The sequence below is a fragment of the Stylophora pistillata genome, chromosome 2 (genome assembly GCF_964205215.1).
Source record: "Stylophora pistillata chromosome 2, jaStyPist1.2, whole genome shotgun sequence".
Taxonomy (NCBI): Eukaryota; Metazoa; Cnidaria; class Anthozoa; order Scleractinia; family Pocilloporidae; genus Stylophora; species Stylophora pistillata.
In genome coordinates, this window is record NC_142520.1 from 3,734,945 (window position 1) to 3,757,819 (window position 22,875).

Consider the following 22,875-nt stretch of genomic DNA (forward strand, 5'->3'; position numbering starts at 1 on the left):
CTATTTTGAAGCTGGAACCAGCCATCGACTCACTCTCGCCCACTCGTACGAGTCTTCGTATAACTTTTACATTGAACATTTTTTACTTGAGCCTGCTATTCTAGCAGGTCAGCGTTGTGTGCGTGCAGATGTGGCGCAGCGGACTGGCTTGACGCCGTACAAAACGTCCTACTTTTCTTTTTCTTATTAGCGGATTTATTTAGATATTGAGAAAAATACATTGGGAAAGACGACCGATTTCGAACAGTTACTGAATGGGACCAGTGCATATCACAGTCATGGAATTGCATTTTGTATGCAAAAGAGGTGCAATAGATTCAATGCCACTGGCAGAGCAGAGAGAAATTAATATCTGAGATCCCTGTGAGTGTGAAAAATTTCGGCAAACGAGCTAATTTGTCCCACTTCTCATTGCTCTGCAAAAAATGACTTTTCATAAGAATGTGAACGTTTCATCTTGGGAGAATCCCGTCGTCATTTACCACTCCCCCTGGAAAATCTCATGTTTTCAAGATCGCAGTTTTCATAATTTCAAAGGAAAAAGATTTAAGAAGGAAGTAAGAAAAAGGAACAGAATGGACTTGCTTAGAATAGACCTGCTCAGTGTATCCCTACAAAACGGCTCCGAGCTTTCATCGGAACCCGGGATGAAGTATGCTATATATATAGTTTCTCATCGGAAAAGAACATCGCGGAATGGCCATTTCGGAAATTGTGGATACAGTTCGACGAGAGAACTGTTTCCCTCCCCCGGGGAGGCCGATTGTCGGTTTTATTTGAAGAAGTACCAATTAAATACGACTAATTTTTCGCTGTTTAAATCTAAACACACACTGACAATGAAGAGTCTGTTGACTCTCTGTTGAGTGGTACCTGCTATTTCTTGAAAATCACTGGTAGATCGTTGACAACAATGTGTCGAAATAAAAAAAAAAGTTTATACTGGGACATTATGCTTAAAGTCAGATTTTAAACGCCTACGCCCTTTCCCGGTGTTGTCGTTGAATATCACAAGATGGCACGGAGTTCATTGTCTGTGCCCATAGTGTTAAAATGCCCATCAAGAACCTGCAAAAATATTTTAATCTCCCTTCGCTCTTGTTCTTAATAGTTTTGTAAATATTCACATATTGATAAGTTCTAAGCATTCATTTATTTTCGATTTTTTTGCTTCATAATAGGATTCTGAAAGATTTCATCATGGATATGAATTCTCTGCGAGAAAGCAATTTGATCTTGTACCTGTCAGCTGCCAACAGGGTAAAATGACACAATTTTTCGCCCCCTTGATCCCGTTGTTTTTTTAGAGAGACGTTTAGTTAAACCAGCCTTGCGTGTTATGTTCGAAAACTACAAGGGTACCTTTAATGGCTCAGTAAATTGGGTGCTATTTTAGAATACCGAACGTTTACCAAATTAAGGTTTAGTTAGAGCTAGTTAACTAGAATTTTACGTGGTTCCTAATGTTATTTTATGCACGAGAAAGCAAGTCACTAACCATGTACTAGTCTGCGTGTTTGCAGTGTTAAATTACAAACCATCCACTCTAGCTCATGCTACTTTACAGGATGCTTTGCACTTTCACAAATCAGAAAGTTTACTTTGCTCTTAGGAATCAATTTATATCGAGATTTCGTCAGAGTCACTCATCACGTCATTTCATTGTAAAAGGTTATTGCCACCGAGTAATTAAGCGTTCGATTCTATAACGGTACAATGCTGTGATTGTTTTCTCGCCGGGAACCTTTGATTTTCAGCCCTGGTCTGGATGTTTTTCCAACGAAAATTTGAAACGAGAGATGACGGAGAAGATGGGCAGATACACTGATTGGGAAGAGTAAGAGAAACTCACTCGGAAAATGTCTAGAAATGCTCGGCGGCTCTTTTGTTTTACGCCTGGTTGGTTTGTTATGGTTTTTGACGACGTGCGCTTTTACAGTAGATAGGACGGGATACAGAGGCCAGTGGCGAAACTATTTGCCTGCACGGAATTCTAGAGGAAATGCATTATATTCCCGATATCTTCGAAGAAATAGCCATTGGCCTCCAAGGGTGAGTCCGATGGCATTTTCCTACACCAGGTCAAACAAGTGGAGCAAGCCAAGGCGGGTAAGAATTGGAAGATCCAAAGGTGTTAAGGTTTGTTTTATAATTGTATCAAAATGTTATAGTTTTCGACAACAGGTTGCTTTGTTTATATCGCTTGGAGAAGGCCTTGCCTGTCTGTTTTTGTCCGCTATTACTGCCTGTACATCGATGTCCACAAACTGGAAATGCGTGCTCTCATGCGGGAACCTATAACCTTGCAATGAGAATAAATTCTATTTTGAGATAAACCAAACCACAAGTCACTGTTAGCGATCACCCGACGGTTAGCTGGAGGACTTTTGTAAACGCAGATAATTTTATCGGAGACTATTTTTTTCACATTATCACATTAAGTTCGATTTGTGCCGAGCTGAAGTGGAGGAAGAAAGGTTTTGGTGGAAAACAAGAAAAAAAGTAGATAAAGCTTGGTAACTAAGTTGTTCATTGTTGGTGGCCGTATTTTGAATCTATCATAATGTCAAGCGATTTTAGCTTAGTTGCACGCATTATTGTGTGGAATTGGGGAAACAGTTTTACGAAACAAGCTAATCTCATGCTTTGTAGATAGGAAATGCTTGTTCAAAATGCTTTTTTTTCCCTGAAATTTGCTTTCGATCTAAGTTCTTATACGAAAAACGTTGCAAAAGTTATTTACGTTTGAGACATGAGGTATGTCTCAAAGGATGTCCTCGCGTTTCATTTCCCTATTTTACTGTCTACTCCGGTAAAATGTCGTTAAAAGAGTATAGCCTGATAATTCCTTTTCCTCTCGCCAATTCCCTGTGAACAGGAGGTTGTTTGGATATCATGTGTGTGACCAGACAATTGGAAATCAACGCTTCTTAAAATTAAAACCTCCAAGATAAGGTTGTGTGTTTATTTTTTGTGGGTTGGATTCTGCCTTCAGTTCTTAAGCTTTGTAGCAATAAATTCATATAAATATAATAGACCAGAACAAAAAATACTCAGTACAACTGCGGCAATTGTGAATCAGTAGACTGAGGAAAGCACACGTGAAATTTAATTTATACTTACCCGCTCAAGCAGAAAGCTGGTTGTACCTGTAGTTGCCTTTGATTGGTCGAGTGGTTCGTGTGGCAAATTTTGTTTAAGGGTGGCAAGGAAAAAGGGATCAGTGTCAGGATCTGCAACTGTGCACCTACCACCCCCACCCCAACCCAACAACAGACAACTAATAACAAATTAGGGTTAGTGTTAGGTGGAAAATAAAAGACTCTTGTGTTGGGTTTGTGGAGGCGTTGATGCGAAGTTGCTCAACTTGTCAAGTGGTTCCCACCCAGTCATAAAGATCCTGACATATTGGTTGTAAAGGAACCACGTTTCATCATTATTTTGAAACGGTTTTCCACGTCGCTAAGAACTTTCACGTACACCTCTGAAGCTAACAATTACCACAGTATACTATGATTTCTGTAATTGAAACGTGGCTTAGGTATTAGACTTTTTCTTCTGGATGGAATGCCTTTCCATCGTCTGATAGATTGCATGGAATATTACGTCTGGTTCGCCTAGAAAATTTCTTGATATTAGTTGATGATCCTATACAGAGAGGCTTTGTCCAAGTTTAGCTTTTTCCCAAAGATTATAACTCAATAACTAGGCCTCGATTAGAAGTCCCATGCCCACGCGCTCATTATTAACTAATCTTGTAACTATAAAACTGTGGTAAATTGAAAATATGTTGCTTGTCCCGATTAGGAAACAAAAACAAAGATAGAGACAAAGAAACAAAAAGCCAAACGGAAAAATAATGGTAAAAGAAAGAAAAGATGTATCTAACCCCTTGTCATATCTCTTCGTAATAACGATTTTTGAAATCGGAGAAAATCCTCTTAAAGTTCGGTTCTTGTTACAGCGACAAGACATTTACGACGGTTCAGATTATGACTGGGATGGATTTCCTGTGGAGGATACCCCAACATGGCCTCCTGATTACAACGCTTGGCCCCAAGCAGCAACTCAAGCACCTTCCCAAGTGGTCATGCCACAGCTACCTCAGCAAGTACCGACCCAGCCACCATTTCAAGCCCAAGAACTCGGCCCATATCGAGTACCCCCTGCAGTTACCAATCAGATTGGTACACCAGTAGAGTCTAAAGTAGAGGCCCCGTCGAGGATATCCATTTCAACAACCCAGACGCAACCACTGACTCCTCGACTTAATCCTTATAAGGATTTAAAGTAAGTAACATTGTTCCCTGATTTACTCCTCTATAAATTTCTGCGGGCACTGGAAACAGTCCTTTCCAGCTCACCTGGATGATTGCTAAACGCTATTATCACATACTTCTACTATCTCGTTAGTGTTTAGGGTAAATTGTGTCTTCCAAATGAGAATTTAAAAGCAGTCCTAAAGCCTTTTTTTTTACCTAACAGGCCATCCGTAAGTATGGAGGCGCGCAATGCATTGAGGGTATGCAGCCCTGGTCCACCTCTTGGCGTTAATCCGCTGTTCAAAAATTGTCTCATTATTGGGGATTCAATTTCTCTTGGGTAGATATGAAATAATATATATTTAACGGCTCACTAAAGTTACATAATTTCATGCTTGCTATCCCATCAAGTTCGTGAGTAATGAGCTTAAGCATGATTTATCAAGATTTTTTTTCTCAAGTCTTTTGTATGCAAACGTTCAGTAGGAATGCAAAAAGAAAATTCGATGCAGTAGCGCAGTATGCCATCTCTATCTAGCATCTTTTGTACGGCATCCCTATATGCCCCTCCTTTTTGTGTCACTTTATTTCAATTTTTTAGAATTCTCCTCGGATTTTTCTCGTTTTAGATATCTTACGACGGTGAAGGGTGAACTTAAAGGTTTATGTCAGGTTCAGCACGCGCCATTTGCTAAGGGGTCTGGAGCTGTGGACTCCAGATACGGCCTACAGTGCCTATCTATGATGCTTAGCACCACGTCACTAGAACCGACTCATTATGATGCAGTTGTTTTTAATTTTGGAATGCACGACATCGATTATAGCAAGTTGTTTCCAGAGGTAAGTAGGTTTTATTCACTCGAGTTTTTCCGTGCATTTTTCGTTTTATATTACATTTGAATTCTTTTTCTTCAATTTGAGTTTCAACAATTGAAGGCAATGTCGATACAGAAGATCGAGACTAGACAATGTTGCTCACTCCTCATCAATTGTTTTTTTTCTCCAGGAATTCGTCCCAATAGAAGAATATGGCCAAAACCTCAGGAAAATTAAAAATATTCTTCTCCAAAGTGGAGCTCAGGTAGCTTTTGCTCTCACAACGCCTGTTCCAATCGCTGGACGGAGGAACAAAAGAGTTATTGCGTACAACAAAGAGGCTTTAAGGTACATGTTGTATCGTTGATATCAATACTTTACTTTTCGAAGATGGCAATTGACAGTATAAAATACTGATAAACTCGTGGCCCTCAAAAATGCCCTCGTTCGGGATGTAAAGATCATCGAAATTACGCTCGCACTAAGTCGGTTCTCTTTCAACGGAGAGCCGATTATGATATGCTGCGACCCAACCCCGGCTGGTCATAATGTCTAACCACGATGAGTGGCAATTGTCTTTACACGTTCCATCGCTTTCTTGATTTTCTTATTTTTTTTAATTTATCCCCCCTCCCCCCTCCCCCTCTCCTCTATTTCAATGTTCACAAATTTTATAAAACATCATTTGAGGGAGGGGGGGGGGGTGCGAGAATATTTTGAAGATGAGTTACCTTATTACATGATACTTTCGCGAATTTCGCGAATCCAAAAACCAAACAAACGAAAAGTAAGTGTCCTGATCATAGTATGACGCAAAAATTAATAATAAGCATGAACTGCTCATGGATATTGTGAGAACCGTTCTATTGATTGTTACTGTTGACATTTATTCCTGCTTCTGCTTTCTTTCTAATTTCGACGTCATATTTTCCTTCTATTAAGTCATTTTATTCAGTTAAAGGATATCTTAAGTACCATTGCTAAGGAAAGATTAGCTGTGTCTTTCTCTTATTAAAGTCATGCAAAATACAAAATTTTTTGTAATCTGCGCTGAACGAAATTCTCGTTTAGCAGGAGGGGCTATTGTCTGGCTAGGGTGACGCGATTTAAAACAGAGTTAACCTTCGATGTGTTTGTAGAGTAATGGAGGAAGGCCCGAGGGTGGATATCATTGACCTTCATGCTGCGGTCATCAAAGTTTGCGGGGAGCCACCGTACGATACTTGCAGTATCATGAAACAACCTCGGGACGTGGTAATGAATTGAATTATTTTATTTTATTTTGATTTTATTTAATTATTTATTTTTTTATTTTAATAATATATAACATATATATATAGATATTTTTTTTTTTTACAATTTTAAATTGAGTTTAGGAGCGTGCTGTTGTTACAGAAGTCGCTCCCTCAATTTTAACACCTAACTTTTATGTTCATTTTACACACTCATTCCCACCCTTGCATACGCTTTGTTCCTTTTTTTTTACCCACTGATCATGAGTTTGCTCATCAGTGGAGTGGGAACTCATTTTCATGGGATCCCATACATCAACACCAAGGGAAGCCACAAAGGTTGCTAGTGAAACTACTGATTAATATATTTAATACTATACAAGCGATATACAGACAAAGTACTCAGTTTTTGTTTTAACCAGTGCGTGAGTAACTTTAAAGGACTGTTTATTAACCGGCTCCCCGGGTGGTATTATGGAGAACTTTAATCAAAAGTAACTGACAGCGACTGGTAAGATAGACCTGATCATGTGTGTCACTCATATGACACGCAAATCTGAAGTAACGTTTCTTTTTTTCGATCTAACAAAACATCATTCTCGACGAATTTTTTGTTTAAATCCCAATCGTGTTATTACGGACACAAGACATTCTCCACCCCATAAGTGGATAAAGGCTAGATAACTGTGAACGTACTTCTTTGAAAGAGTTGAGTGTTCTGTTTTATATGTGTATTTTGTATTGTTGTGAAGGCCGTAAGTTAGATAACTCCAGTTGGGATAATTGCGTCACCTTCGTTAAATAAAGAATATTGTATATATATCTTGTTAACCAAGCACGAGGGCCGTACTGGGAGATTATCGGCCCGAGGTCTTGACAGTACGGACCGAGCGCAGCGAGGTCCGTACAAAAAAGACCGAGGGCCGATATTCTTCCAGTACGGTCCCGAGCAAGCTTGGTTAATAAGAGATTTATTATACGCCTGAAGTTCAAAGGGACACAAGTGCGGTATCATTCGGGATCATTCGGGATCATTTGGGACAGTGCCCGGTCCAATACTGAGAGAATATTGACCGGCAATAGAGCATTTTGATTGGTTGATTTTAGCTATTGGCCCTCTGACTGCCCGAGTCGTGTAATAATGTATTGTATTGTCTGCGCTTGAGACCCTCTTCTTGATAAAACTATAACGCTTCAAAATAAATTCATTCTCTTTCTTTACTTCTCTTTTTGAAGCATTTTAATCCCAAAGGAAGTCATATCCTTGGGATCAAAGTTGGTGCCACATTACGGGGCCTATTATCCAGAGCGAAACCCCGAGGTTTGTGGGAATTAAAAAGTTTTGAATCTCCCTTTACTTTGCTTTTTCCTATGAATGCATAGTGGTGTTTACGAGACAATAATTTAGAAAAGTTATCTTACAGGCCAATTTTCTCCTCCCAAAGCCCCAGAACTGTCGACAAGAGAAGGTGAGGAATAATAAACATTTGAGCGATGCTGTACTTTTTTTTCTAAGAATTACCAAGAAACTGAAGGTTATCGAGTGATAACTACGAAAAGAATCATGTCTGGATTTCATTTTCAATATTGGAGGTGTACATGTGTAAATTTTTTTAGCCAGGACGAAGAATTACAAGCTGATGACCGAAATTCAGAAACTCAAGAATTGTTTCTTTCTATGTACTAGATACCCTATGAGCAACGTTTCTTCTACATGATTATATTTTATCAGTTACCTAATATTAGTTATGAGAAACCAGTCATACTTATCGCAGGGGGGGGGGGGGGGGGTTCGGCGGGTTCTGGAGGGTCACATGAGTTTCAGGGTTTAAAGGGGGGGGGGGACTATAGAAAATTGACTACCAATTAACTCGCTCCGACGAAGGGCTCAAGCTCGAAACGTCAGCTTTTGTAATCGTTACGGTGGCCAATTTACCATTTCAACTTTGTTAATATATCCAAATTATTTCGTTACTCCCACCGACGCGGCTCCAAACAGTTTCTTTCGAAACTATCAGCCTTTACCAATTAACTGACAGCGAAGGGGAGGGTGAAGAGTATTACAGAACCGTAGGGGGAACGGGTATATTTCGTCGACACAACCAAAATCCTCTAGCTCCCCCTCCCTCTCTCTCACAGGCGATAAATAATAACAAGTCTTTGAGAGGCTTACGGCAAGACTTTCATTTCAGGGTTAGCAAGTTCTTATCTACACGATGATACGTCATTTTGTCCTGATATGGTAACTAGATGTCCTGCAAGGACAACGTGCTGTGAGGATTTGTTGTCCTTAACTGGTTACGGATGTTGTATGGAGCCTAATGCAGTAAGTTGCCCGGATAGTTGGCACTGTTGCCCCCGGGGATCCCATTGCTCCCCAAGTTGTAGCTTCAGATCATGCAAATGTGTTTTCCCTTCTACGCATCCCATTGCGGAAAACTTTACCAAGGAAGGGACGAAGATCAATATGAGATCAAAGTCTGAGTCAGAGACACATGCCGCAGGTAGTGTACCCGCTGAGAAAGCAATGGCGAAACATTTGATGTCGAAGGAGAGAAAGGAGAAGGAAAACAAACATAAAGCGAACCTGGATAATAATCAAACAAAATTACATGAAAAGGTTGGAGGAAAATCAAAACATATAGTTAAGCCAACAGAGAGCAAAACGGACGGACTAAAGCAAGGACGGAAGCATAAGGCACGAAAGAAGACGAAGAAGAATAAATCAAAACCATACAAAAATAGTTTGGGAATCCACAAATCAATGAAATCAAGGAAAGCTAAAACAATCCAGAAGATTAGCAAAAATGTTGTCAAGGCCCACAGGAAACATCAAAAGACAAGATTCCACCACAAAAAGAAACAACAGTGGATTAATGTATTTCATCACCGATTCGGTGCACTGAAGAAGCGCAAGCCTCACATTAAGTTTTCTCACACCTGGGGAAAAGAAAAGCATCAGAAATTGTCATTCAAATCAAACAAACATACGGAAAGGAGGCCAATAATAGATGTGTCTATGACAGAAGAACTCAAACACCTCATTGTTAATCATCGAAAGGAGAAGCTCCGTGCGAGATTGAGGCTCCATAGTGATAATTCTTTGAAATATTTGTATGAAAGTAAAAAAAATCGGTACATTCAAAGGAAAAAGTCAAAAACATTAAAGAAATTGAAAGGAAGAAAGTCTCACCGAGTTAAAATAAGGAGGATTTTCAGTCAGCATAAGGCAAAGTATCATAAAAAACATTTATACCGCGCGAGGAGGCCCAGTTTACGTTATAAACTGAAAAAAGATGGATTCCCCAGAAAATTTGCAAAAGAAAATGCCGAAGGTACTTCAGAGCACGGTCACTTGAAGAAAACATCACACTCCCTTAAGTGGAATACACTGAATGTTGATCGCTCGAACAAGACCACTTCTGAAAACACATCTGTTCGTGTGGACACAAGCAAGGGAGAAAGCTTCTCAGAACGGGAAGAATCAAATGATTCTAGGATTTTACTAAAGAAAGCTGCGTTCAAACAGAAACTGCTCCTAAGAATTGCTGGAAAAGATCAGGATGACAAACTGAATTTCCCTAAAGATCTATTTCATCCGAGTAGTGTTCATGGTTCTGCAAGTATAAATGAAAAAACAAATAACTATTCATCGAATGTATCACCTACCCTTACCACTTCCATTTCTGGCGAAGATCTTCGCACTTCTTCAGCAATGTGCCTTCCGAATGTGACTACCAACTGTAGTGGAAAAGTCCCTAAAGAAAGAAAACTGAGAGGGAATTCGTTAACCATCTTTGAACAATATTCAACGCAAAGTGAAGTTGAAGGAAGCGGACAACCTGGTGACAGAGTGGAAGGTAGTAGAAAGGTTGAAAATAACGCTGTTTCAAATAAAGGACATATGGATAATAATAGTGTAAAGGACGCCGCAAATACGGAAAGAGACGGTATGTTTACAACGTCAGGTATGGAAAACAGAGTATGGATAGATTCAATCACGGGTTTCAGTGCAAATGGACTAGAGGGGTCTTCATTTGGCTCCTCAAGTGGCTTAGAGGAGTCCATTCCAACGGACAGTGACTTCGATAGACCGGAACTAGAAGCGTACGGTGTAAACTCAGCAGATGATCCAGGGAAAGTTATAACTGAAAGTGGATTGCACTGGGCTGGCAGAATCGAGACTTCTGACAAAGCAAGCTCATTTAGAAGGAATTGGAACGATCCTATTATTTCAAGTGGCTCAAGTGTTCGGAACTTTGTGAAAAATGAAGGAAGTGGTGAGTTTGGAGGAGAAGCCTTCTATGGCACAGAGAGAGGTGTTGACGAGCCAACAACCTTTTTTAGTGGCAAGAAAGCGACTGATTCTGGAAGTTCTTCTTCCAGTGGAACAAATTCGTTTGGTAAAAATAATGTGGTGATGGAGGATGAGGAAGCCACGGAACGCGACGGTGAGAATTTCTCTGCAACATCTACCAAATATGTTTTCCCTCAGCTGGGGGAGAATGATTGGTACTCAGGTGAAGCTTCCGGTGGATCTGAGCTCAGTGGCAGTCATCAGTCTGGTACATCCGGATGGGAGAGCAGCGGCAAAGACAATCGCCTGGTTCTTACCAACGGAACCTCGAATGTCTCTGTCTCCATAGAGAAAAACGATGTCTACCACGATTTTGATGAACAACGCGATGCCAGTGGGGTGGCTAATGAAGAAGAACTTACTCTGTATAAGAAAAGTTATATTGGTGGTCGAGTGGACAAGTATCAAAGGCATCTCAGCAAGACTGCGAGAGGAAATCATGAGGAAAATAGTAGTCTTACGTCATGGAAAGATCAGGATCTTCAACAGCTTTTGTATTGGTTGTCTACCAGTGATGACGATGGACATTTCAAAGAAATGCCATCTTCAAGAAATCTGGGGCCTTTGCACTACGTTAATCAAACACAGTCTAGATATTCATATATCCAAAGACTTCATGAAATGCTCATGCAAAAGGTTTTCCCAAGTTTTCTCCAAAGGTAATGAGTGGAAGAATCTGGAAGAAGATGAAGATGGACAAATTTTACATTGAAAGTAAAAGTGAATTATTTAATTAGTTTACTCCTTTGAAACACGAAGAACGCGGAAAGTACAGTTTGGTGTTATTTTTGAATGCTAATCAAAGGAAGAAGGATTAAAATCCAAAAAATTGATCAATGTAGAAAAATAGAATTCTCTCACTGATACGTTTGATTAAACATGAGGGAAATTTGGTATATTTTTAGAAATACTGTAATATTTAGGTCAAATTAATTTTATAATTTCTGTTCTCTTCTAAGAGAACTTTGTTATACACAATTTTCTAGAGTAATTAGCATAGATTTATATGACGAATCTCTTTTTTTTTTTTATCATAAAGTTGGCAGCGCGCGCAGGCAAGATGAGGCGAATCCTGTGTATTGATGGCTACTCGGACGGGTAAGATGGCCTTTCATCTTGCCCGCTCGGGACTGCCCGCTCGGGACTGCCCGCTCGGGACTGCCCGCTCGGGACTGCCCGCTCGGGACTGCCCGCTCGGGACTGCCCGCTCGGGACTGCCCGCTCGGGACTGCCCGCTCGGGACTGCCCGTATTGATCCCACGCAAGAAAAAAGAGTGCTTGGGGACTTACAAAGTTGGTAGTGTTTGGACAACGTCAACGACGACGTCGCAAAAAGTGTCAGAAGTCTGTCAAAAAAAAAGAAAAAATTGGAATTTAAACGACTCGCTTGGGTTTAATGTGTTACAAACACAGTTGGCTTTCTTTCCCGGCCCTTGAAAAAAAAAATTCTTGATTCTTTCTGAAGCGAAACCTTTTTGCTATATGATAAATCCTTTATTGACCAATCTAGTTTGGTCAAGATGGCTGGATATTAGCCTGGTTTTTTTCTTCTGTGTCTTTTTTTTTTTTGGCCTCGACTTCGCTTCGGTCCATAAAAACGCAAAAAAAAAAAAAAAAAAAAAAAAAAATTCGGCCCACATCCAATCGTCTTGACCTCACACTTGGTCAACAACGTATATAGACGTCTCTACAGACTTATATGATCTCAAAGTTTCTAATGGATGTAGCGATAGAAATGTTATTTTCACGCACACAACATTCTAATGAAATGCTTTTGGAGCACTCAGGATATCTTGTGATATTAATGCATGATTCGGTAATAAAACTGCGGAGCAATTTAAATTTGGATTACTTCTTTAAAGACTTGACAATTAAATGGGAGTTTTCACCGTTTATTCAAAGCTTATGGACAGGTTATTATTTACCCGAGGCTCTATAAAAGTCTTACGATCCTCCCTCATTGGCAGTAGATAGGCAGTAGCTTCCCCATTCACACTCTGTTGGTGACGATTGATCTCCCCTCCGTCCCCCTGATAACAATGTGATGTCCCAAACTCCTCGGACTCCCCACTGTCCGGGATGATAAACAACATCTGGTCCCTTAAGTGGAATATTTATATATTGACATTATTTTCGTTTTCAATAATTTTTGCCTTGAATTTAAATGAATAATAATTTGTTTGTAATAAGCCTATTGTTTAATTTACACGAATAGTTTTTTCAATCAGTTTATTAACTCAGACATACTGCATTTTTATATTCAATCAGTTAGTTGAAAGAGTGGCTCTTAATGAAATTATCCTCAATTCCTGCCGTCTTGTCATATTTGTTTACATGTAGTGCGCTGTATCACCTTCGACTCAGGTCAATCAGAAATAACACAGTTCATCATATCGTTCTTCCTGAAAGGAAAGAAACCTGATTGCCATTGAAATCCTTAACACTTGGACGTCAGACTTCTGCAGGTTGTTTACCTCAAAGTGAACTTTAATCAACAAGTGCTTCATTGTCTTTTCGACGTAGGACACCAGTTGATAGAAAAATAAATGATCGCTAGGTCGTTCTCATATCAGTTTCTCCATATGTTTTGTCCAAACAGAACCAATCACCATAGGATATTATTGTTTATGCCTAATCTGCTTATAAAGCCCCTACTTACGTAGTCAAACCACTTAATGACCAGTTTTACCAACTGCGGTCAAATTGATGAAACTTCTGGAGTCGGAGAGTCACTTTTTAGAAGTGTTAATTTTAGAATCTATAGTTAATTTTTCCCACATATTCGAAAATACTTTACATAATCCAACCTCTCTTCGGTGATCAATTCTAAATTTGGTGGATAGGTGTTTCTTTTGAAAATTAAACTGAGAAGGTGGTCATACATATTCGCCTTTGTTTTGTGAAGACTGTAACGACTCTTCTGGGAGCCCGCACGATTTATATTGCGCTACTCGAACTTCGCTGTGGCAATCTCAGAATTCTTGAATGTATCACTTGGATTTCTACAACTAGTGCACTTTTGGACGGACTTAAAAGCCACGTCGACTCAAGCTAAGAGTGTTGCAGGACGGGGCTGTTTCAAAATTTGAGTTTCCAGCGGTAGCGATCACTTCTGGTAGGAGTAATTAGGATCTCTCTACAATCTTGATAGATTATTTGGCCATCAGGTGATGAGAATGGACCAAAAAATCTTATTAGAGTAGAAATAACTTTCATCATTTTATTGGGAAGAAAACGTTGTGGGAATGAAGGGGAAAATTGCATGCTTATCAGATCATGGTAGTTAACAGTTAAGCAGTTACTCAAATGAACTTCTTGCTCGTGAGACATGAAATACATATTTTTTTTGTTAAAACATTTAGGTACAAAAGATGAATAAACCTACACTTGCCTTAATCACTTGATTTCTTCCCTAAAAACGAGTGATTTGACCACTCAAAGGAAAACGAGAACTTTGTGAACTCACAGAAGTTTCATAACTACCAATTGTAACAGCACATATGCATTCCAAAAAAAATTGTAATTCATAGCTATATAAAGTATTTTTCCTAATTTGTTCTTTAAATAATAGTTTAAACAAACTTTGTAAACACTTAAACATTTTAAATAAAATATGTCACTTTTAAGTAACTGTTTTTACTGAATGTTTACTTTTAAGTTTGTTGATAATATCTGTGTATACAACAGTACATTAGCATTGGCACATTTTTAAAATTGAATTTAATACCTCATTCACGATTAAGGAACAAGAATTCATGACGGAAGATTTAAAGTTGCCATCGCGACTGATATACTTCGGCTCAATTCAATGTCCCTTCTTCCTTTGGATTTTTTTTTCCATTTAAGTGTTAACAACTTTTTATATTCACGTCGATAAGATGAATTTGCAAAGCCATATACCAAAGGGTTGGCGGCACTACTAAAACTGCCAAAAAAAGTCCACATGAGTTGAACTTCACGGGGAATTCTCCACCAATTGATGAAAAACGCTTGAGTAATCTCAATTACAAACACAGGAAGCCAGCTTAAGAAGAACATTACGACCACGGCAAACAGAGTAATTGTTGTCCGCATTTCTTGAGAAGTTAAACGCGAATTTCGTCTTCTGTTCATTCTATTAAGATTTGGCGCGACTCGCGTAAAATGTTCCCCAACAACCCGAAATATCTTATAATAACAAGTAAATATGACAATTGAAGGAATTACAGCGAAGAACAGCAGCAGCAACCCTCTTAGAATGCCTGGATAGCTATTCTGCTCTACCTCGACGCCTCCTTTAAAAATCACACAAGCAGCTTTGGCTGGGTTAAAAGTGGCGCTAAAGGATCCAGTTGCCAGAGGAATTGCTAGTATAAGTGCGGTTACGAACCAAAGTATAATCAATGTGGCAAGTGTCTTTTTCATCGTGAAAATGCGCCGGTACCTCCGCGGCTTGACGACTTTGAAAAATCTGTTAAGTGATGTTAACACGATGGTCTGAAGGGAAACGAACGCTAGAAAATAGATGAAAAAGCATTGAAGCTGACATGCAATATCACCGTAGATCCATCTTCCTTGTATAAGAACCCCACACGAGAGAGGCATACAGATTGCCCCCATCAAAATATCAGCCACGCAAAGGGTCAAAATCAATATGTTTGTAATGCTTCGAAAAGACGAATCCTTTACCAGAACTGTGCATAGTAGGAAGTTACCGAACAGCGCCGTGAAGTTGATGGTCACGAAGAACCCAGCTTCTATCGCAGTCAGACCACTTGAACGCTTTTCAAGAATCCTTTGAAAAGTTAGAAAGTGATCGCTTCCGTTTATTGCAGCGATATGCGACATATTAGCAGAGTTTGAATTACACTGTCAATTTTCCTGCTCGATGTAGTGGTTAATCCTTTTGACAGTCGCTAGCAGATTGAAGCCGCTTGTATTGTGTTATCATGTTCGTCTTAAAAGGCCGTTATGAATAAATTATCATACAGCCAATTTTTTTTTTGTTTGCGTAATATTGTTATCAGAGGGGGCTACTCAGTGAGCAGAAACCGATCCTGGGAATAAATTCCTCTTTAACTGCTTCGACTCATCTATTGGTTTTCGATCGGAGGAACATATCTTTAAATCACTAGCTGCACTTATTTTGACACATAATTTTGTGTTGAAAAGATGTTCAGAGGTGTTGTATAAAAATAATAGAAGTCAACCAAAATGGGAATCATCCTGCTGTGATCTACTCAATAAATCTTAGAATTTTAACGCCTAAAAAAAGCGAAAAACAGCCGGGGAAAATTTACTATTACATATGATTTGCGTGCAAAAGCTTATTCGATTTGTTCAAAACCAGCCTACACTACATGCGGAGAGAAATAGTCCATAAAACAAGAGCAGGTAATTATCTAACAGCTAAATGTATTAGATTTTTAAATGTTTTTAATCGGCTAATACAAGGTGTATCTAGTAAAAAAAATAATTTCTCGACAAGAAGCAATTTCTTATCTATGTAAGCATATGTTCAACAAGGTGATTTGGTATCAGATTTCGATTCAATGGAATATTCAAATATGCCTGACAGACACGTTTGTTGGTGACTTAGCATAGAAGCGAAATATTAATTTTTTTGTTTTCTTGTACAGAAATCCATTAGAACTTATAGAGAGGGTGATGAAAATACTCAATTAGGAATCTCATGGAAAAAAATTCCAACAAAAAACAATTACTTAACAGAAACAGAAGAGGACACAAATTATGAACGGTTGGCAAGTTTATATTTTCATTTCCTGATATTACACACGGCTAGTTTTGAGGTTTTCATTTGAAAGCTCTCGCGGTGTTCTCTGTTTTGTCAATAGATTCTAGTTATTCTTACATTGCGGTTATCAGACGTAAATGCGGTTGATATTGCTGACACTATAAGATTGAAAACATTAAGAATACCGCTCGTTTGACTGCGCGAAGAAATTTACATAATTAAGTGTGGTGCCATTTTAAGATAGATCTGAGCATTCACCGGGACCAGCGGGAAGTCACAAAATGAAGATAAGCTTTGCACACTTATGCAAAGATGAAAACAAAAATTTTTTCATTTATATCCACGGGGATACGCATTGTCATTTGAAATCAGAGAGCGTCAATTTTCTGGCAGATAAAAACAGAAACACGACTGAAATAGTTTTTCGTCGTCCTTTCTGTCTATGCTAGGCTTCATTTTATACAAATCTCGTAACGAAAACTTTTTTCGGTCCATGACCTAGTTCTTAGAAATATTTATGGCACAGAATATGCCTGAAGAAATTGTGTTTATTTTTTTACGGTCCCACACCGCTAAAACGTTATTGCTGTCTATGTAATGACGTAACTAAAGTAATGGCCATTCGACATCCTGGATCGGATTTCATTTAATTGAGCCTTATCCAGGAAAACATGAGAACTCCATTTGACAGAGCCGACCAAGATGAAAAAATAAAATCTTGCCCACTGACGCGAACTCTAGGTAGTGATAGATGTGATAGATAAGTGCTAAAAAAAGAAACATAAAAAATTCAACGATAAAATGATTACGCGCTGATTACAGCCCAATATGACACGTACACTTTTCAGAGCAGATTTTCTTTTTCACTTTTATCGATAGCAATTAGCTCTTGTAGTTAGCAAGCCTCTTCGTTTCCACGTTGTGATCTTTTAACTGTTGATCTACACGATACATGTTTGATGCGATAAACGGAACATGCTTCATTACCTGAGCTTGATTTAGCCTGGGTCGAAGCCTGGGTCGAAGTCAAAGTCAAAGTCAGTGGATTGGGAGCTATGGAGAGGGATAGCCTGTATCCAGACCCTCATTATCCGCGCTGCAGGACTCGCGGTTTTTCACTCGCGAGAAGATCGGAGACGAGTGAGGGAAAATTTGCTGGGAGTCTGGCACTAATATCTAGTTCTAAACCACTTGCAGACCTCTCGCCACCTCGCTATGCTGAAGTTCTCATAATTTCCTTCTGGTAAAGAAACACTTGTCCCGAAGCGCTTATCGCGACAGCCTGCTGGCAGGCTATAAAACACCTCGAGCTTGCTCAGTTGAATTACACAAAATAAAAACTTGTTAGATGTTTTTATTGTCATCAAAATTGGCGACAAGAGAACAAAAAAACATCAGTTCTCGGCTTTCGCAGTCCGTCGCTTTTCCATTGAGCTTCAGAGGATTTATGGTTAGCTTTTTTCAGCCTTGTTTAAGAGGGTTTTGAAAGAAAAAGTTAACAAATGAAAAGTCCAGTGCTCCAATCAGATACTCCTACTCGGAAGTCGATAAAGGATTGGGGAAAAGATTTGGCCCTAAAATGAAGCCATGCGCTCTCTGGCAACTAAATGCAGAACGACACCTGGTCTATCAAGCTAAACTAATTCTACATTCACTATAATCATTCTCTTAACAACTTTAGCCGGCCGGCTTCTTGGCTTTGTTTTTTTTTTTCTCTTCTGAACTATCTTAGTGAACACACAATTAACAATACACAACGAATGACAGAAGCACCCGGTATGCCAGCTATAATTCTATTTGTCCTTATTATAAACGCGAGACTGAAGGAGGCCGTTCTTTTTCTGTATTAACAACAAGACTTTGGAATAATATGCTTCTAAATATTAGAAAATCAGACTCCGTTAAGTTCTTAAAAAGTTATTTATTTAAAACGATCCTCGCAGCGCAGCAACATTTAGACCATTTTAGGATTCAACTTTTATATCTATTTATATCTATATTTCACGGAAGTTTTTAATATTATTGTAATTCAACTATTTGCGTCTCTCACAAACTTAGTTTTTTAACTTTTATTGTATTATATTTGTACTCATAGTTTGTAAATTTATTCTCCGAGGACCACAAGTTTATCAGCCTTTGGCTATTAAGCGTTAACCCTCTTTGAATAAAGTCTTTATTATTATTATTATTATTATTATTACTATTAATATTATTATTATCATGACTGGGTGAAGGTATTGCAAAAGACGTGTGTTTATTATTATCATTAATATTATTATTTGATGATAAAAATTAACGGTAAAAAACTACGACGTTTCGAAGTCTGCATGACCTCATTATCAAGTAAAATGTTAAAACTGATGTAAAATTGTAGCTCAGAGATTATATACAAATAAAATGTGATAACTTCATTAGAATAATGAGCGTTCATTGTTATTGGTGTCAGATCGTGCAGTATATGTTTAAATAAATACTTTTGCACGTATTGAGTCAGACTGCGTGTTTAACTTTGGTTTTTGTTCGCGAATGAATAACATTTCGTGGATTAGGCAGTCCATTTTCCCGCGGCATTTCTTGAGAACGGAAAACATTTTCCCCAGGCCAGCGGACGCTACACCGTGGGCCTCCCTCAGATGCTTGCCAATGACAGAGGCTTTATGTTCTTCTATGCGTTGATGAAGATGGCGTGTGGTATAACCGATATAATCCGCATCGCACGAATCACATTTAAAAGTGTAAACAACGCATTGGTGGTTAATTAAAGCGGGCTTCTCTTCTTGTATCTTGAGCTTTCCCTCGATCTTACGACTCGTGAAAACTGGTTGTAGGTCAGTTCCGATTTTCCGGCCAAGATCTTTCAGCTGATGTCTTACTGTGTCGGCCGATTTTTGGTCTTTAAATGGTAAAGTTATTCTGACAGGTTTTTGTGTAGCCGCATCAAGTTCAGTTGGGGTTTCGTGACGGCTTTGGATCGTAGAACTCGTGTACCAGGCGATAGCTGAGTTGATGAGTTTCACTGGGTACTTAAGCTTAGTAAACATCCGCTTGAGATGCTGGCATTCCTTCGTAAAAGATTCTTTCGTTGATGACAGGCGGTAAGCTCGGTTCAGCATTGTATTCAGCAGAGATCTTTTGTAACGCTGATCGACATGGCTCTGGTAATGTAAGAGCAGTCCTGTATCAGTTGGTTTATGATATACGCTTGTTGTCAGTAAGGGATGGTAGTGTTTAGGAGGCCGGCCGCGTGTTTTATACCACACGCCATCTTCATCAACGCATAGAAGAACATAAAGCCTCTGTCATTGGCAAGCATCTGAGGGAGGCCCACGGTGTAGCGTCCGCTGGCCTGGGGAAAATGTTTTCCGTTCTCAAGAAATGCCGCGGGAAAATGGACTGCCTAATCCACGAAATGTTATTCATTCGCGAACAAAAACCAAAGTTAAACACGCAGTCTGACTCAATACGTGCAAAAGTATTTATTTAAACATATACTGCACGATCTGACACCAATAACAATGAACGCTCATTATTCTAATGAAGTTATCACATTTTATTTGTATATAATCTCTGAGCTACAATTTTACATCAGTTTTAACATTTTACTTGATAATGAGGTCATGCAGACTTCGAAACGTCGTAGTTTTTTACCGTTAATTTTTATCATCAAATGTATTTCTAAACATTCTCTGATTAGAATATTATTATTAACATTGTAATCATTATAAATCTATTATTATTATTATTATCATTACTGGGTGAAGGTATTGCAAAAGACATGTGTTTATTGTTATCATTAATATTATTATTAACGTTGTATTCATTATAAATCTATTGGGATCTGGCTCCAGGAACATTAGGAAAGTTCAGCATGACATTAAGAACATTTGACCGAATCGAAATATGGCGTCCAATTTGAATTGCTATTGTTCTGGACTTACTAGCCTCTCACACATGTGATAATCCTATTGTGTTTCCACGTCAAGACGAGGCTAGTAAGTCCAGAACAATGGTAATTAACAAATGGTAAACACCACAGCGTACACTATTGAGTTATGGATGCACGCGGGAGGTTGCTAAGCACGAAAGAAGCGTAAGAGTCGCTCGAGGCGATAGCCGAGAGCGACTCTAGCTTCTTGAGTGCTTAGCAAAACCTCCCAAGTGCATCCATAACTCAATAGTGTACGGTGTGGTGTTTACCATTTGTTTTATAACATAACTTTGATACATTGTAGCTAAAGAGTTCCCTTTTATTTAACAAATCTTACGTGACCAGAGAAAAAAAACGCGCGCGGAAAACTAGTCTTTGCATTTGCTCACGTCAGCAGCGTACACCCATGGGCAAATGGGGGACGCTAAATTGACCAATCAGAGCGCGCGCTTTACTTTGGTTATGTTATAATTCAAATTGGACGCCACATTTCGATTCGGTCAATTACATTGATATTGACGTTATGGAAGGAGCCATCTTTCAAGTCTTTTTATCGCCAATTTTAACATTTCTTACCATCAAATTTTAATTCCTTATTGCTATATTTTAGCATAAATCCCATCTATTTCAATCAAAGTCAATAGATTTTTAAATTCATTCTGCTTTTTATTTATATTTAAAATTTTATTATTATCGACGTATGTAAACAATATAGATTTACAAATTCCATTGCAAACAGATTTTAGCACGCACAATAGCAAGTAAATATCACCTTTATGCTTTACCTTTACTATAACAATAATAAAAATCAATAATAAAATCAATAATAAAATTGATTTTTATTATTGTCATCATTATTATTATGATTATTATTATAATATCGCAGTATACACTTCTGAATGTTTCAGCTTACAAATACAATTGATAAAGGGCGCCAAAGGCGTAGCCTATTCAATTGTCACTACTACATAGATAAAAACTAAACTTTAAAAAAAATTGTGTGCCCCCAGACCCTAAAAGGAAACAAATGTTCCCTCAACCTATTAAAAAAATGCTTGAACCAAGCGTCGTTTTAAGGAACTTAGTCCGATAGGACCTTAAAAGTCCAGACACAAATAAACCTAAAAGTTCTAAAATGGTGTACCCATAGACCCTAAAATGGAGATAAATTTTTAAAAGCTAGCTTAAAACTAACGTCTTTGGAAGAACTTAGTCCGATAAGACCTTGAAAGTCCTGGAAATGTCGAGGAAGCTAGAAACTACAGCTTTCTGCATGTTCCTTAGCACTGAATGACATCGGCCACTTCCAACCAGTTGGCGTATGCTTCCCTTGACCCTTTGCAAGCTCCTTCCAAGTGCGTCTACTATACACCGAGTGCAAATATGGCGTCCAATTTGAATTGCCATTGTTCTGGACTTACTAGCCTCGTCTTCACGCGGAAACACAAAAGGATTATTAAGTGTATGAGAGGCTAGTGAGTCCAGAACAGTGGCAACTCAAATTTTACGCCATATTTGCATTCGGTGTATGATGTTATGCTGCTCAGTCTTGTACTCTGGGTATCTCCTTCCTAATTCGTACCGCAGCGGGGTGTACTTGTTCGTCTTCTCTGCACATTTGATCTCTCTATTACCGACCCATGGACAGCTCACTTCAAGTAACACTACTTTCTTTCTCTCTTTGTCTATAACTGTACAGTCTATCCTGCTGTTTCTCACCTCCGCGTGTTCTGCATATAGTGGTATGTCCCAGGGTGCCTTTCCTCTCTTGTTCTCGTAAAGTGGCTTCGGCGTGTTCTGAGAGTACCAGAAGTCTAGGTCTTTCGAGAGTTCGTAGCAAATTACCTTAAGTGCTGCATTATGCGGTCATGTATTTAGACTGGGCTGGCGCTCCACAACCTGCTAGCACGTGCGCCTGCGTTTCAGCGGCCTTACCACATATGTGGCACATCACATCCTTACTCGTGTGAGTCCCTGTCTTTTTTTGGTGGTAGACTTTCGTTATTATTATTATTATTATTATTATTATTATTATTATTATTACTGTTATTATTTCAGAGCCCTTTTCGAAGCTTTCATGGCGTGAGTCACTTAATTGTTTTTACGTCACCAAGCCATTAAAGTAAATTGATTTCATTTAAATTGATTCCCCGGTGACGATGTAGGGTGATTGAATGTATTAGATATTCTTTATGCCTCCCAGTCCCCTTAATTGTGATGAAACAAGTATTTTTTTTGGCAAAAAATTGCAATGTTTTGAATTGTACACTATCTCAGCAATAGCAGAAAACTATTGCTGAGTCATACTGGAACATCCTCGATTGTCGAAGATTGTATTTTATTTTCGAATTGTTCTTCGTAGAGTACAAATAACGCGCGAGACAAGTACAATTATCACGCGATATTTGTAGTCCAGAAATATGCGCGAAATTCACCCGCACTGAAATAACAATTGGGCGTTGTTTGTTTTTTGACGAACCCTGCGGGATCTCATGGTGTGATACCGTGCAGTATTGTGAGTGATCACGATGGCCCCTTCGCGTGTG

At 38.8% G+C, this 22,875-nt stretch overlaps 1 protein-coding gene, 1 non-coding gene and 1 pseudogene across 2 annotated transcripts; 1 reads left to right on the forward strand and 2 right to left on the reverse strand.

Annotated features, from left to right (window-relative positions):
• Nucleotides 1-1,367: 1,367 nt before the first annotated feature.
• On the forward strand, nt 1,368-12,568 carry LOC111346630 (uncharacterized). Its single transcript, XR_015996889.1, has 9 exons — nt 1,368-2,109; nt 3,965-4,290; nt 4,486-4,602; nt 4,892-5,102; nt 5,269-5,426; nt 6,218-6,332; nt 7,547-7,631; nt 7,735-7,779; nt 8,503-12,568. It is a non-coding gene; the product is annotated as an uncharacterized LOC111346630 (transcript).
• A 1,305-nt stretch (nt 12,569-13,873) lies between these two features.
• Nucleotides 13,874-15,828, reverse strand: LOC111346631 (beta-1 adrenergic receptor-like). The gene has a single exon (XM_022953901.2). It carries the CDS (start codon nt 15,492-15,494, stop codon nt 14,421-14,423), a length of 1,074 nt encoding a protein of 357 aa, XP_022809636.2. The 5' UTR covers nt 15,495-15,828; the 3' UTR covers nt 13,874-14,420.
• Nucleotides 15,829-21,538: 5,710 nt separating this feature from the next.
• Nucleotides 21,539-22,358, reverse strand: LOC148736707 (uncharacterized; annotated as a pseudogene).
• Nucleotides 22,359-22,875: the final 517 nt, after the last annotated feature.